This window comes from Gopherus flavomarginatus, chromosome 2 (assembly GCF_025201925.1).
Source record: "Gopherus flavomarginatus isolate rGopFla2 chromosome 2, rGopFla2.mat.asm, whole genome shotgun sequence".
Classification (NCBI taxonomy): domain Eukaryota; kingdom Metazoa; phylum Chordata; order Testudines; family Testudinidae; genus Gopherus; species Gopherus flavomarginatus.
In genome coordinates this window covers 50490069-50507496 of record NC_066618.1, presented here as the reverse complement: position 1 = coordinate 50507496, position 17428 = coordinate 50490069, and the positions used below count along the sequence as shown (strand labels likewise).

Sequence of the window (17428 nt, the reverse complement as noted above, 5' to 3'; positions counted from 1 at the left end):
TATGGTTTGTGCTGAAAATTTCTGTATGTGCCGCCTGACTTCAAATAAAAATTTGGTGGGGCTGTTCATCTAACCAGAGCCTTATATGAGTGAAGTACTTTTCACAGTGGCTACCCCTATTGGTTGTTCTTCCTCATTAAAAGCAACTATTTGTGGCCTGAGTTTTCTGAGGTAAGAATGAAAGGCACAGTAACCTCCCCATGCAGGAAGCATCTAGTATGTGTAACAACTTACCCATACCTGTCTCTTTTTTTTCCCCTGCTTCATTTTTAGGTATGCCTGCGGCCTCTCTAGTGACCCCTGCTGATGTTATCAAGACTCGATTACAAGTGGCAGCCCGGGCAGGGCAAACCACTTACAGTGGCGTCATAGACTGCTTTGGAAAGATACTGCGAGAGGAAGGCCCAAAAGCTTTGTGGAAAGGAGCGGGTGGTATGTAAAACAACTTAGATGCCACTTGTTTGATGACCGGGAACCAGTTGTGTTTTTAACTTGATTTTTGTTGCTCATGCTTGTTTTGTTTTTCTTTCAAGCTCGTGTGTTTCGATCCTCTCCTCAGTTTGGTGTAACTTTGGTGACTTACGAGCTGCTGCAGAGATGGCTTTACATTGACTTTGGGGGAGTGTAAGTATACTGTGTGAACGTATCGTTTGGGCCCTGCTGCTGCAGCTGGCTCTGTGGAAGTGAACCCCTGTGACTCTGCAGAGTCAGCTGCAGGATTGGGACCTTAGTTATTAATGCTTTGCAGTTACAGAGAGAACTTCAAGATCATGAGATAAAAGGCTTCACCTCACCAAATTAATTAAGCTTCTGTGGGATTTGAACAAGTGTCTCTGTACCCATTTCACAGCAAGCTGGGCCTCATTTTAGTACCATAACAGACCCTGAGAGGATATTTTGGACATGTCAGTGTAAAATGAGACCCTGAGACGATAAATGGCAGATTGGGGAAATAGAACTTGGGATTCCTGACTCTTTCCTGTGATAACTACTAGGCGACAATGCACTACTACTTAGTCATTGCTGTTGAGGAGGAGTTCTGCATGTGGCCTGGCAGGGAGTATTATTGTAAAAAGGGCTGTAGCTTTTGCTGGAGCAGCTGAAGAATGCAATGATTGCTCAGTTGTTGGTGGAGCCTCAGTTCTGCCTCCTTTTACGTATGCATCACTTTTGCTTGTTGCAGCACACAGATCTGATATTTCCATCACAAGGTATTGACTCTGTTGTGTCTACTGCAACTGCATTTAGGCAGTGTTAGCAGGATAAGGTTTTTAAACGCACCTGAGTGGGTTACGATAGCATCAGGGAGATCTCAAGGAGGAAGTAAGAGTGGGTTTTGTTGGCATCAGTTCTCTGAGAAGTGTGTAGCTGAATTTGCAATTCTTTGGTTTTACAGTGGAGATACTGAGACTGTTAACAAAAAAAATCATGGTTAGTAAAACCATGCACAAAATATCCCCCTTCCCCAAGCACTGCTGTGTGTGTACTATTAGTGCTGTCTTAGGGTATCTATACTACAGATGAAGATGCAATTGTAACACAGGAAGGCATAATATACCTAGCACAGGTAAGAATGTACCCAGGGTCCCTGTAGGTATTTGCTGGGGTGACTAGCCCACGCTGAAGCCTCTGCCATCGTGTTTTCGCTACTTTTGTTATCCACACCAGCCAGGTGAAAGCTAACACGGGTATGCCTACCCCTTACCACAGTCATGCTTTCATCTGTAGATACCCATACAGAAACATTAGCTGTTCAAACTCTACTGGTTCCTGGATGAGTGATGCAGGGTGTAAGAGCTGGGGATGGGATATGACCACAGTTTACTACAGTCTCATCGAGTAGCACGCTGTACAATTTCATCTAGGTTTGACAACTCTGTGATGATTAGCATGAAAGCTGTTGGGATCTTTCTAAAATATTAGTGTGATTCTCATTACTTTATAGCAGGGATGTTTTTGCCTGGTGGCTGTGGGATTTTTGACCTTAAGATACTTGATTTACAATTTGTAGAGAGATTTTGGTGTCAGCATTTTTACAGAAATTTTACTTCTATTTTGCAGAAAACCAGCTGGATCAGAACCAGTTCCTAAATCCAGGATCACACTACCTGCTCCTAATCCTGACCACGTTGGAGGTTATAAATTGGCAGTTGCCACATTTGCAGGGATTGAAAATAAATTTGGACTATACCTACCTCGATTTAGGTCATCACCACCTACCTCACAGGCTGCTGCAGCCATTGGAACCTAAGATGTCATGTTACTGCTGTAGAGTTTTATTAGTGGTGAAAGAGCCAATTTTCTGACAGTCTAATATTTCATTCCTTTAGCTTTTCATCATATATCAGTTAAGTGTCATTTCAGTTTTAAGGCAGTTTTCTTAAATGTAATCATTGGTCTTTGTGCTTCCTTAACCAGATCACTGTGAAATTCTTACTAGTTATTCTTTGGGTTCAGGACCATGAATGTATTGTCCACATCTGACATGTGCTTTGTGTTTGGAAGGCACTAATATTAGATTCTGTTTGTGGGGGAGGGTCAGGTGTGGGAGTTATGAATGCGATCATCTGGCAGGTAACATTCAAATGAGGATTATTATGCCAAAGTGGCTGCATATTGGATATCCTACATTGTCACTGAAATATAGTCAATAGAGATCATGGTGCTCAAGCAGAATGATTTTGACCATACATGTAAATTGGTTATAAGCTTATTGTAGAATTCAAATATACATATATATATATATATATATACAGTACCTGAGTCTGCCACTATGGCTTCAACTTTTTAAATATGTACACGCACAAGCTGACTTTCTGGATTGTATTATGAAGCTTTTATGTGGAACATGTTTTTGTAATGGAAACCACATTTATAAACGTTGAGTCATGGTATTCTGTTACTGGTATCAAAATGTCAGGAAGGAAGTGTTATTGTCCATAGTCTTTGCACTTTATGGAAGTACTTTTGGCATTTTATTACACGTACAATGAAATTACAAGACTAGGTGCTTATCTTGGACATGCTGATATCTGGATTCGTGTTTGTATGATGCACTTAGTAAATGCTGCTTGTTTAAATAAATGCAATAGAAAAATCCATGCACTGTATCAATGGTACCTGCCTTAACCACTGTCTTGTAATTGGAAATTATTTGTTTCTAGATTATTTACTTCATTGAGTTGAATAAGGAGACTAAAATATTCTAGAACCCAAGATTTTATCGGGGGAGGCAGGGTGTGTGCCTTGCACAATGTTTAGAGGATTGTGTATTTATGAAGATGGAAATAAACCTTTCAAACAGCGAGACAAATGTCTGTTATGCAAGTTGCACAGCAAATTTAATGTGTGTCTTTCAATTTTATACTCTGTTTCAAGGCTAACTTAATTCATTATGCACAGGCATTTACAGGTTGGGTTAGGAATGCAGTTACCTTTGTCCACCTGAGGCATAACAACTGGGGAGTGTGAAGAGGAGAGCCCCTTTGATGGGGCTGTGGCTCAAGAAGAAACTTTTCTTTAGCTAAAAGCCTGAATTGGAGCAAACTTTCATTACTTTGAAGCTCTCTCTGTGTTGTTTAAGTAACTATTAAACGATCTGCCTGTGTAGCCAGTGCAGGTTGAAGTGGTCCCCAGCATTGCTCCTAAAAGGTGTCACAAGATTTAGGTCCTTACAGGGCGGTAATCCTTGCTAAATATTTTCATTTCTATTAAATGTGAACTTTGAGTTTATGGGAATATTAAAGTTCTGTACTTTGTAAAAGTATTACATTTTTAGGTATATGACATCATATTGGTTACACTGTAACTTGTCCAAATGCCAAATGGAAATGGATCTATTAGTTGCGTTATATATGGCTTGTTACAGAAAACTGCTTTAATTGGCCGTGTTTACGTTCCAAAGTAATCAGGGAAGCGGAGCAGCCTGGAATATCCATACATTTAAAAATTAATAAACACAAATATAATCTGATTGTAATTCCATTTTGGGAACCCTGACAGCCATGCACACCGCTTTTTCCAGGTGTCATTACTGAACTCTGCAGATATTTCATGAGCTCTGTATGTGAGAGACAGGTGATGGGAGCAGCACACTGAGTTCCAGTCCTCCTCTGTTAAAAATAAACTCCATTCCCCCACCACTCCCAAACTACTGTTTTATAAAAAAAAAAAAAAAACAAAGAATATACTTATAATGGCAGCTGCCAATGATCAGCACTTCAGAACTTCAAGCCATTTGGTTTTAGTGCTATTCATATATCTTTTTCTAAACCTTTGCCTAAAAATGTGCACTTTCTTGTCTGTCTTAGCTGCTGATGAGAGGAAATGCGGAGACTCAAGCAGCTAAGGACGGACTTATTTTGTATACATAGCATGCAGCATTTCCCTTGGAGGAAGACACCCCCCCCCAAAGTGCTTAAAATCATTTAGCAGCAGCAGCTTACTTAGGACAAGCATTGGAAGCCTCACTGGGAAGGATTTGACCTGTGTGCTGCTGGAGCCAAACTGGAACTCCCCTTGTCCCTGTGCTGACAAGTACACATGCTCAAATAAAGGAAGGTTCGGTCATTTTTTAAATGATTATAATAAAACCGATACAGGTTTTGACGCTTAACTTAAAAGGAAAAACCACTGCCTGGGGTTTAGAAAACAAAATGTAAACCAAGTCCTCTGGTCACTAATGCCCTCTGCCACAGAGCTTCTGGGAACATGTTCCACTGCTGGCTGCTTTCTCAGTCCATGGGGCAATAGTTCTTAACTACCTGCTTCCACCTCAGATGTACTGCACGATACTACATGTACCATGTAAGGCCCTGAACCCCCACAAATGGCTCTGATAGCATGAGGTAATAGCAAACTAGACTGATGTGTGATGGTGTCAATCCGCTCCCTGATTTATTTCTTTGTTGGTAGTGTAGATATTGAGCTATCGCAGTTTCAACCAAAAATTCTTAATAAAGCCACATACAAAATATCCCTCTGCCCCTAATTGCTCTTACAGATGGTGGGGGGATTTAAAAAAAAAAAAAAAAAACACATGAATGTTGTGGTAGTATCCAAAAACTCTGGTCAGAATCAACATGTGTGAGGCTGTATGACACATTCTTGCCTTAGGTACTGTATGGAGACAGGTGGTGTGCTCCTTATGCTGAAGAGCTTACTGGCTCAGATCTTGTAAGATTTTGCTCTTTGCTTTATCTTTAAAAAAAAAAAAAAAGCTTTCAGATGTTTGCACTCTTCTGGTTTATAGATAAGTTACGCAGTGTGGGAGGGGTAAGGTGAGATGTAACCTCAGTTTATTTGCATCTTGCAGTTCTGTTGAGTAATCTGTTGTAAAAGTTTGTTCAAGAATTGGTAAGCCTCCATATATTAGCATGGGTGGGGTGTTTCTGAAGTGTTAAATCCATAGCCTTGCTATCTCCTTACACCATAGCTAGGGCATATATATTTTTGGCCAGGTGACAGGAGTTTTTGAGTTTGATAGCTTAATATTTACAATTTGCAGCCATCTTTTTTTTGTGAGAAAACATGCCACAAGCTTCAAAAATAACTTAGGCAAATTTTCCTAAACCTAAAAATATGAAAACCATTAAACCGCTCTCCAGCTTTCTTAGGGATAGATGGCCTTTTTGTCTTCATGTACCCCACATATGACATCACTTCTGGTGTGTTCCTACCTCCTTAGCTCTTCAGTGCTGACTAATTCCAGCAACTGACTGTTAGGGGGAGAAATCTGCCACCTCTCATTGAAACAGTTATCGTGCATTTCAAGGTTCAGGTTTTTTTGTTGAAATATTTATTAGCATTGCTTAGACTAGAAAACAATATTTAAATTTAATGATTATCCATACATTATTTAATGGTTTAGAAGATCTAAACCTTCAGACACTTGATTTTATAATTCTCTGGTGATTTTGAAATGCAGCAAATAACCAGTGAAAAGCATGTGAGCATCTTGCATTTGTAACTACACAAGATGCACTGTATTCCTATTTATTATCCAAAAGGCGACATGTGAATAATGGCAGCCTCTGATGAAGGTGTTTGGCAAAGGCTTTTACATGTTACTGTTCAGCAAGAGGAGATATTTTAAGATGCACATTAGTGGCTTTTTGCCATTATATGCCCTAGTCCTCCTAGCATTAGGAAGCAATTCAGCCACTCGCAAAGTTCATCCCAGCTGCTTTGGTTATGTGTTAAAGAATTGTCTGATTTTTTTCTCTTTCCTCCCCCAAACCAAGTGATGGGGATTCGTTGTGTGCATAACACAGTAGATTATAACACAGGTGTATTACCAGAGCATTACCCCTGCTTAGGATCTTGACAGAAAATGACACTTTTAAGCCTATTGACAGACATCTGTAACTGTGCAAACTATCTCACTCCATCTGCCGTGACTGCATGCTGTTTTGGTGATGGCAGTGTCCCTAGTCCCTTGCTTCTCAGTCAGATGCTAAGGTTGTCAGACAATCTTGCTCTGAACTGATGAAGATTATCAAACGCTCATACAGCTAAATATTTTCTTTGTCTAACATTTTACCAAAGATTGCTCAAAACACAGCAGCAGTAGGAATAGCAGTTCTCATGCCAAAGAACATCCACCTGTCACAGAGTGCCCCTAACTCTACAAATGCTGTTTCACCAGCACAGGTAACATGAATAATTTGTGATATTCGTTCACAGTTACAACGAGGAACTAAATTTCCAGCAGAGTAATTCTGGGGGTACCTACCTTAAGGCACCTTAATAGGAGCCTGATTTTCAAATAGTGCTGAGCGCCGCTCCTGTGAAAATCAGAACCCTGTGAGGTGTCTCAAGTTGGGCATCCAAAATAAAGACTCACTTTGAAAACAGACGCAGAGTCCTTGCCCTGGAATGTGCAAGGGAAACACTGCTGCATCCCCTGAAAAACCCTCTGAAGTGTTTATAACGTGCCCATCTAGACACTGAAATATCAGCCTCTGCCACCACCTACTCTGTCATGACTAAGGCTACGATTTTGTCATGGAGGTCATGGAAGTCAGGAAATCTGTGACTGCAATGACTTCAGCCTGCACACAGCTAAGAGCTATAGAGTCCAGCCCTTGCCAGCGGCTGGCAGGAGCTGCAGGGTACCCCCACCACCTGAGATGGTGGGGGCCCCGAGTGCTGAGCTGCTGCAGACAGTGGGGGTACCCTACAGCTCCCAGCTGCTGGGGTGGGTTGAGGGATTCCTGCTGTCCACAGGTGACGGGCCCCCAGCAGCTCCCCCCAACTCCGGCCAGCAGGTATACCCCGCAGGTCCTCGCAGCCGGAGGGCTCCTCACTGCTGCGGGCGGGAGGGGGAACTGTGCAGCTCAGAGCCGTGGGGGGAAGGGAACCCTGGCGCTCAAGAGCCATGGGGGCAGGGGCTCTCCCATTTTGTCATGGATATTTTTAGTAAAAGTCGGGGGCAGGTCACGGGCTTCTGTGAATTTTTCTTTATTGCCCAGCCCATGACTTTGCTAAAAATATTGTGAGAAAATCTTAGCATTGGCCTTGATTATCCTCATTTAAATAAGAGCTTTAGATGAATACATTGAGCCTACATCTCAGAGGCTAAATTAAAGACTAAATTTTCAAGCCTTTCACATTTTACCTGGAGCTGCCAAAAGTGCCTTCAAACCAATGACATGCTATTTAGTCTGATCTGCTGAGCACTTTCTTTGCCCAGCTGCCATTATATTATTTACATGTTCTGGATGAGCCTTGAAGCAGAGGGTCTGGTCACTTGAAATCATTAAAATCTCCTTGTGCATTTTGTTAAGAATAGGAGCGTTAAACAGTATGTCCTTGCCAAATTCCAGCTTAGCTAATTGTTACCTTGCAGCTTCAACTGGATATGGCAGTCCTCTTCATATTCCTACTGAGCATTGTGCACTTTTAAACAGCTACTCCATTTTGCCCCAGAGGAGGCTGCATTTTGGAAGTAAACCCTATTATTGTTTACAGCTATTGCCTTGAATTCCTTTCCTCCAACTCCACAATGGATTCCCTCCTCTCTGGCTTCTGCTCTGCTGAAACTGCCCTTATCAAGATCTCTTCCTCATTAAGGTCTTGATCCTGCATCTCTGAAATAAAAAAAGAAGCTTTGCCGTTGACTTCGGTGAGTGCAGGATCAGAAAGTAAGGCCCAGATCCTCAAAGGTATTTAGGTAGTGAAATCAGTGGGAGTTAGGTGCTTAAATACCTTTTGAAGGTCTAGTCCTAAATACCTTCACTGGCTCCTTCCTCAACACACCAAACTCAAGCCTCTTCCCCGCCCCCCCCCGCCTCGAAATCTCTTCATAAGTCTGCCCTCCTTTTGCAAAATGTGTCACATCCCCCACTCTCCCAATGGTGCCAGACTCAATATGCCAAGCATCTGCTTCTCTAACAATCATGTGTTCTTTTTTCCATGCTATCCTTACGTTTTCAGTGTCCTCTCTGGATCAATCTAAAAGGCTGCTGTGCTCTCCAGGCTTGTTTCCATTGTAATGCCTAGAAGAAATGGACCCACTAACAATGTTTTGCAGCCATTGCATATAGATGCTATTTTCTTGCTCATTCTTGACCAGTAGGCGTGTGTTCAGGGCTGTACAAATGTAGAGGGAAAAGGAAAGATTACAAATGAAATCCGACTTAGTCTGTACTGTATTGCCTAACTGCTGTTCAAATGCCAACCATGCAGTGATCCACAAACATTCGTTTTACTCGTCTGAGGATGGCTGTTGGTGGAAGGTGCATGTTGGAAGTGGAAGGGGTGACTTCATTTTTATGAAACAAGAGTGGAGTTTTGTGTTTTAGTGGGATCCTGAGCAAACATGGGAACACTCTGGGGACATACAGGCACATTTAGGAAGCTAGTGAAAAGGAGATACTTGTTCGGACATGATTGTATGAGGTGTCAGAAGGCTTTCGACCATGGATTAAGGCTAAGATTTTGTCATGGATATTTTTAGTAGAAGTCACGGACAGGTCACGGGCAATAAACAAAAATTCACGAAGCCATGACCTGTCCCTGACTTTTACTAAAAACATCCCTGAGAAAATGGGGAGGGAGGAGGGTCCAGTACCCTGCCCCACTGTACAACGCTGAGAAGCTGCCCAGTGGCTGGGAGCTGGAAGGGGATCCCTGACCACAGGGCCGGGAGCTGGCAGGGATCCCCCGTCACCCTGTAGAGGTGGGAGCTGGTGAGGGGTTCCATGCAACCTACAGTGACTGGGAACTGCAGGGTCCCCTGCCACCCTCTGGTGAGCTGTGCAGGGCTTGGGGAGAGGGGGTCTGCTGCTGCAGCAACTGGACTGCTGTGGGGCCCCAATGTCACTGAGGTCATGGAAAGTCATTAAATCTGTGACTTCTGTGACCGACTCGAAGCTTTAATCATGGATAGCCAGGAAAGAACCCCATGCTGCAGGCCTGTCCATGAGAGGTGGAGTGAAAGCACAAACAGTTGCTTTACTCCATAGCAGAACCCTATTCTTCCTAGACTGAGCTGCAATATTTTAGTCTCAACCTTATTTATATTCTACCCTGACCTTGTGCCAGGAGCGTCAAACAGAAAAGGTCCAGTGCTGAGCCTCCTTTTTCACCCGGGTGTCCTCAAAGAACGAAGAGATCACTCTTGGAAAAACCATCACCAGCATCTTCTCTGTGATCTAGGCCTGCCGCCAGGGGGCTGGGAGCAGCGGTGTTCTGTGCCAAGTGGGCATTGTCCTGCGTGCACAGCAGTGAATCTTGAAGTCTTCTGAGTTTTCTCTGAAAACTGTTTTACAAGCTATTAAAGCCATAAAGGAGCGAGAGGTTGGAAGGTGAAACATGCAGCATTTTCCCCTTAGGTTTCAAAACTGAAAGGTAATATGGAAAAAGTAGAGGCAAATTTGCCAGCAGTTTACAATGCACTGCAAGAACTGGCTAGTCTTAATAACTTCCACAGTGTATGAGGGAGTTTTTTCAGTTATGATGGGAAATAATGGAACAACGTATTTAGAAAAACACCCCTCCTCCCCCTAAACCTGAGCTCACTGGTAGGAGAGTTAGAGGCAACACAGTGTCTAGAATGCTGGATTTATTGGGCTTTCAGTTGGAAGCCCAATAGACCTCACCCGTGTTTTCCAATTCTGTGTACTCAGTTGGGCATGCAAGGGGCATCATTTAGATGTTCTCTTTCTGACTTACCAGCGCAATTACATTTGATGTCTAGTGCATCTTCTGCAAAGGATGTCTGCCACTCAGGGCATGATTCCATAGATTGGAATGGGGGGGAGTGAAGATGTCAAACTCTGAAGTGCTGTCTGCTGCTCCGTTGGGCAGGACCAGTTTGTCTGGTTAGCAAGTACTGCAGATAGCTGCATGTGTAGTAGCCATCTAATAGGTAGGGCCCTACCAAATTCACAACTATGAAAAACACGTCATGGGCTGTGAAATCTGGTCTTTAGTGTGCATTTACCCTATACTATACAGATTTCATGGGGGAGACCAGTCAAATTGGGGGTCTTGACCACAAAGGGAGTACCGAGGGGGGGTGTCACGAGGGCATTTTGGAGGATTGTGGTATTGCCACCCTGACTTCTACGCTGCCTTCAGAGCTGGGCAGTTGGAGAGTAGCGTCTGCTGGCCAGAAGCCCAGCTCTGAAGGTAGCACCGCCGCCAGCAGCAACGCAGAAGTAAGCGTAGAATAGCACAATCTCCCCCCTACAATAACTTTGCAAACCCCCTCGCCCCGACCCCAAACTCCTTTTTGGGTCAGGATCCCTACAATTACAACACTGAACTTTCAGCTTTAACTGGCTGAAATAATTAAATTTATTTTTTTTAAAACCTATTACTGTGAAATTGAGCAAACTTGATCTTGACTTTTGTAGGGCCCTACTAATGGGACTAGAGAGGCCTTCCACCATGCAGGCTGCAGGCAGCTTAGAAGTGAGTGTGAGTGTAAGGAAGTCTTCTCGCCACCTCAGTTTGTTAGTAGGGTGACCAGATGCCCCGATACTAGGGGCTTTGTCTTATACAGGCAACTGTTAACCCCTCCCCCAGTCCTGATTTTTCACACGTGCTACCTTGTGTGTAAATTACACCAGTGTAGACACTCCTAGGGCTGGTCCACATTCCAAATGGTCCTGTGGTTGAGCCTGGCTGTGAAGCACAGTTGGCTGATACAATGCTAAACACATGTTTGTTGGGCGCAGGGTCTAAGACTAGTTGCATGATGCAATCGATCCTGTTTTATGCTGACTGCAAAGTTGCGGGCAGCAGCGTATCCGCTAACTCTGTTCTTCACAGCCATGTCCAGACTTGCCCTAGTTTGACTCACCATGGAATTAGCCTTCATGTCTGATGCTTTGGGCCAAGATGCGTGGGCTGATGCATTAGCCAAGTCTGCATCCTAGTACTTTTTGGAATGCTGTTGTTGCATCCTGCCATGCTACTTGCACAGGGGTGAAAGGAAAATGCTGCCTGCAGCCCTCTCCCCACCCTTACACAAGGGGGCAGTATATATAGAAGCTCTCTACCTTACACTCTTTGTGCATGCAGCAGAGAGCTGTTCATACTGTTAGAGAGCAACGTTGTAACTATGCACAGATATACATGGAAAAACAACATCTGGAACAGAGGTTCTCAACCTTTTTCTTTTTAAGGCCTCCCTCAACATATTATAAAAACTCCATGGCCCAGGTCTGCCCCAACAACTGTTTTTTCTGCATATAAAAGCCAGGGCCGGCATTAGGAGGTAGCAAATAGGGCAACTGCCTGGAGCCCCATGCAACAGGGGGCCCCCTCAAAGCTACGTTGCTTAGGCTTCGACTTCAACCCTGAGTGATGGAGCTCAGGGCCTTGGGCTTCAAACCCAGGTGGTGGGGCTTCAGCTTTCTGCTCTGGGTCCCAGTGAGTCTAATGCTGGCTCTGCTCGGCGGACCCCCTGAAGCCTGCTTGTGGCCCTCCCAGAGGGCCTTGGGCCCCTGGTTGAGAAGCACTGATTTAGAAGGCGACAAACGGTAGTTCTAGACTCTCATGAAAATTTGTAGCAGGACCTGATGCATGTAAATGCATTAACAAAAGCCTAAGGGCTCTGTTTACATAGCACAGGGATCGGCAACCTTTGCCACACAGCTCGCCAGGGTAAGCCCCCTGGCGGGCCGGGCCATTTTGTTTACCTTCCATGTCCGCAGGTTCGGCCAATCACAGCTCCCACTGGCTGCAGTTTGCTGTCCCAGGCCAACGGGGGCGGCGAAAAGCGGTAGCCAGCACATCCCTCAACCCGCGCCACTTCCCAATGGGAGCTGTGATCGGCCGAACCTGCAGATGCGGCAGGTAAACAAAATGGCCTGGCCTGCCAGGAGGCTTTGGCCTGGCGAGCCGTGTGCCAAAGGTTGCCGATCCCTGCCATAGCAGTTGTATGAGCATTCTGCAATTCTTGGAAGTCACATGTTCCCAGTGCCTAGCCAGTGTCCCGCGATTAACATGCTGAGTACTGCTGGCCAAAAAGGATTAACTACGTTGCTCCAGAATAAGTTTATTGGTAATATTGGTGTCATACTCAAGGAACCACAATTCTTTGTCAGCCTGTTAGTGTTACCATGACAAGTATCAACAAGCAGCTGTACGTGAAATATTGTTAAAGTGCCTAGAAATAATAGGCATTTAAAAAAATCATTCCATCCACTCAAACAAATATTTATAGATTTTACATCTTTAATATTTGAAAGGTAATGTAGCCTCTACAGCAGCACAGAGACAATGCAGTGCTCTCATTATGCACATGCTTTAGGCTCGTTTATTTTAATGCTTTCAAATAAATATGTTCCATGCAGCACACCGCAATAAATAAGGAGCAGCAACTTTTGTATAGTACATCCATTCATAATGTAAGTCACCATGTGAAACACCACATCTAAAGTCTTTGGCTCAGTCCCATATCATGAAGCACACCACATCTGCACATAATCATATCTGGCTTCATATGGATTTAATAGGACTATGCCAGAAGTGCATGTGAGCACAAGTTTAACCATGGTTTCTAGCTATTAAATACAGCTACTAAGTAGTTAAAAGGCAACAGCTAAACCCATAAAGGATTGATTTGTCTTTTCTTTCTTATGTTTCAGACAGAAATATAAAGTATGGAACAGCTCTGGAGATTCTCAGCCTTGTGTAAAGCGCAGTGTGATTAACATGGAGCTCTCTAAGCAATGCTGGCAGGGACACTGGCATCAAAAGCCACAGCGATACTGATTTGACACCAAAAACTGGCATACTCAACAGGGGATAGATGCTGCGCTAGACAAACAGTGGAAACCTCCTTTTGTCTAGGCAGACAATTCTACAGTCCCTTCCTCTTCGCTGTCCGCTCTGTTGGCACGGATTTCAACCAGTGTCCGAGCAAAACGGGTCCATTCGTCATTGTGTGGAACAGCAAGCTGGAAAATAAATGAAATGAAAGGGTCAAGTGGGTATGCACAAACAGAGAATACTTTGCAGTGCAAAGATAGTGTCTTGGGGCCCAAATCTTCGGGCCTGACTCCTGTATAATTCCTACTAGAGTCAATGTGAATTGTGTGTGATTAAGGACTGCAGCCTGGGGCCCTCGCAAAAGAACTCTGTGGTTTACTTCTGCAGTTGTAAAGCAATGACATGTTTTCAGGACAAATTTATCATCTCCCTCTTTAGAATCAGTTGGAAATAATTGCTGCATTTTAAAGCCCATTTCTCCCGTCCTTTCCTGAGTAAAGCGCTGACATCAATGAATGTTTTGTCTGAGTAAAAGCTGCAAATTTTGGCCCTATGTTAGTATATTTGATATTTTTCAAGACAACACAAGGCCCTGATCCTGCAAATGTTTATACACATGCTTAATTTTACAAAGGTGAGGCATCCAAAGAAGTCAATGAGACTATTCCTGAGTATAATCATATGCAAGATTGGGATCAAGGGCCCGGATTTGTAATGGTAATTAGGTGAAATCAATGGAAGGTAGGCCCCTAAATACCTTTAAAAATGTAGTCCTAAGTGCACATGATAATACAGTCTTTAGGTAAAGAATTCTACTGTTCTAAAGTTCATTAATACTTCCAATATCAGTCTCAATAAATTATGCTTACTTTAGTTGCCCTCCTCAATGTTAAATAAGTTACAATAATAAAAAATACATTCTCACAAAAATGTTAAACTGCTCAAGCAGGCCAAGTAAATATTGCTTTACTGATCTGATTTTTGAAGTCATCATGCAATGTCCTTTTCCATTTAATAGTATTAATCTTTTTTAGTGAAGATGCATCACACATTAGGCTCCAAGAGGAACACGTAAGCCAGACAGCTAAACTTCCAGACAGAATGTTTTAGTGAGCTAGCAAAACAATGCTGCAGTCCTTTCCAGTTCGATCCAAGATTGCAGTTCCTGAGCGAGAATGTGAAACAGGATTGATACAATCTTGGAAAAATTCAAACAACTTCCTGAACTTACATTTTTATTGACTCAAATACTAGAAAATGGCAACAAGCATCTAAATTAACCATGCATGTATTTGCTGCTGTCTTAAAGCTTGTGATCTTTCCCTGGAAGGTAGTAAGAAAAAGGAACTGTTTACAGACATTATGCAGCTTTTGGTGCTGAACAAGGAACTGTTTAAAGACATGAAGCAGGACGGTACACAAGGTTGGCTGTTAGCATATAATAAAACCAAGTTACTATTTTATGCACATTACATGAGGAACACTTTGCAGGCTCAGAAAAAGTAAGACCATAACAGCAGCAAAGAGTCCTGTGGCACCTTATAGACTAACAGATGTATTGGATGGAGCATGAGCTTTCATAGGTGAATACCGACAAATGCATCCGACGAAGTGGGTATTCACCCACGAAAGCTCATGCTCCAATATGTCTGTTAGTCTACAAGGTGCCACAGGACTCTCTGCTGCTTTTACAGATCCAGACTAACACGGCTACCCCTCTGATACTTAAGATCATAACGGATCCAGTCTATAGTGTCCAATATGCAATTGATATAGGCTCAACAAAGAGCTTACTACTTAAAAAAAAAAAAAGGAACAAATATTATTCACGCTTCAGGTAGATTTCATTAGTTTAGAAATAGTAGATTGCAGAACTGTAACAGGCATCTTTTTGATGACAGACAGCTTAACCAGTCTCTCAATATGCACAGGCAACTGTCAATATCAGTGGAAGCAGAGAAAAAAAGGAGATTATATGGACTAATGTTCAAGGCCCTGGTTGTGCAAGCATGCGAGTAGGAGTCCCATGTGGATGATCTTCACAGTCAAAGTTAATCACCTGTGTAAGAGTTTGCAGGGTGAAGCCTTACTGCCCAATCCAAATCTCACTGGAGTCAATGAGCGTCTTTCCAGCTACTTCAGCTTTGGATCTGGTTTGACGTCAGGAGGCAATTAAACATTGAATATGTGGGAAAATATTGTGAAGTTTAAAAAGACCCATGGATAGCATGTATTCAAACCACTCAGCTACAGTATGAAAAGTGAGCTTACAACTATAATTATTTTTCTACGTATTTTGATTATTGGACTTTGGTTAAATAGTTTGTATTCTTTGGCAGCAGTCTTTCTAGGAAAGCTATCTCAGCTCGTGCTAATACTGAATGATATCTTATTATGCCTTTGCCCACAATCTATTTTTGCTACTTTTACCCCTGAATCTCTAATATCCATTTTTTGCATATTTTCTCTTTGATTTTAGTATTAGGAAAGCACTCAGGAATTGAGTCCAACGCTCAAGATGCAAGCAGCTCGAATTAGCTGTCTGAATGCATATAGAGAAATGGATCTATTCTTATTTTTATTTGAAAGACAGATCTTCCCCTGTGAGCATGACTACACACCCGTACAAGAGATGATTTTACAAGCTAAGTGGCATTACATGCCCACAGATATAAGATCAGAATAGGGCCCCTAGAGGCTAACACAGCTGCAGTGTTACACAGATCAGCTGTTAAAAGCTTTGCCACTGAATGCACTGCCTACTGATGCTTCTTTCATAAAGGGTTTCATTTTCTTGCACAGCATAATAGTGTAACGTTATTAATATGTTGCATCAAAATATGAAAAGAGCCAAATCCAGACTAAAACAACACATTAGGGACAATTCTGTTCCTATGTTGTTTTCTTTTTGAGTAAGAGCCGCACTGCAATCTAACTGAACAATCTAAAGAGCATTATTTTGTACCAGACAGGTCAGGAAGTGAATAGGTAAAGTTACATTGGAAAAGAAAGAAAGACAATAATGAATTTTAATAAAAAATCATACATTCATAGAGTGTAAGGCCCGACCATAATAATCATCTAGTCTGTCCTCCTGCACAACACAGGCCATAAAATGAATAAATGCCAGGCTGTCAAAACAACTTTGGTATTGATCCTGCAAATTCTCACTACTCATAGAAGTAAGCACCACCTTGAGCAGAAAGTGTTTACATTTGTTTTTAAATTTGAAAAATCACCTCTTCCCAAAACCCAAACCAAACGGAGTGAAGTACATACATTTACCCTACAAAAGTAAATAAAAGAAAAGTTGGTGGAATCAGCCAGATGTACACATGCCATAAATGAGAATGATACATGAGCTTATTACTGCAACTTTTGTCCTTCATCTCACTCCACTTATTGCTTGTTCATTTCATTTACAGAGTCATGTCTAATGTTAGGGCCCAGTCCTGCAAATAAAACTGTTTTCAGGGCGATGGCCTTACAGTGGAAAGGGACAGCGGTAGGGAAAAGGGTTGAAATCCCAGCCCTATTGAAATCAATGGCAACATTTCCATTGACTTCAGTGGAACCAGAATTACACTCCATGTCTTTGGATTTGGTCTATACAGTGCCTGCCATAAGTTGGGTGCTGTATGAACAACTAACTACAATGATTACAAATGAAGATCTGCAAAACCAACATGGACTTGGAAAAATATGCGTAAAACACCCATTCACAAAATATCCATTCACATTTTAAATGCATTTGTTTGGGCCATGCACAGACTCCTTGTCCAGTCATTTCCCACAAAAGTTCCAACTATCAAGTTTTACTTGCAACAAAACAAAACAAATGTCATAGTTGGCTGGCTGTGGCATTTGAAAAAAAATAGGTAAGAGAAGCAATACCGTGTGGCTTATGTGATCAGTTACAACTAGAGATGGTCAACTTTTTTCGATGTTTCTGTGAAAAGCTACACGATTTTTACCATTAAATATTTCACAACTGTTGCCATTTTCCGAGCCCTCCATCCACTAACAACAAAGCAACATCACTAGATTTTTCAAATACTCATGTGTATTAAACACAGTAAAACGTTTCCAAAAATGCTAGTCACTGAGTATATTTGGATAATAAAAACATTAGCATAAATTGCCATCAGCTTATGGCTATTTTGTGAGCAGAAATAGAAAGTAAATGGTATCTCTCTAGGTT

At 42.4% G+C, this 17428-nt stretch overlaps 2 protein-coding genes across 11 annotated transcripts in view; one reads left to right on the top strand and one right to left on the bottom strand.

The window, feature by feature from the left end:
• SLC25A13 (solute carrier family 25 member 13) overlaps positions 1-3330 on the top strand; it is a 141650-nt gene extending 138320 nt beyond the window's left edge. For all 3 annotated transcript variants that reach the window (XM_050941710.1, XM_050941711.1, XM_050941712.1), the window contains 3 exons: positions 274-432; positions 534-624; positions 2062-3330. In XM_050941710.1, coding sequence (XP_050797667.1) covers positions 274-432; positions 534-624; positions 2062-2251 — 440 coding nt within the window. In that variant the 3' untranslated portion in view covers positions 2252-3330. The remainder of the gene's footprint in view (positions 1-273; positions 433-533; positions 625-2061) is intronic.
• A 9340-nt stretch (positions 3331-12670) lies between these two features.
• DYNC1I1 (dynein cytoplasmic 1 intermediate chain 1) overlaps positions 12671-17428 on the bottom strand; it is a 255658-nt gene continuing 250900 nt past the window's right edge. For all 8 annotated transcript variants that reach the window (XM_050941720.1, XM_050941715.1, XM_050941718.1 and 5 more), the window contains one exon: positions 12671-13415. In XM_050941720.1, the coding sequence (XP_050797677.1) occupies positions 13305-13415 (111 nt within the window). In that variant the 3' untranslated portion in view covers positions 12671-13304. The remainder of the gene's footprint in view (positions 13416-17428) is intronic.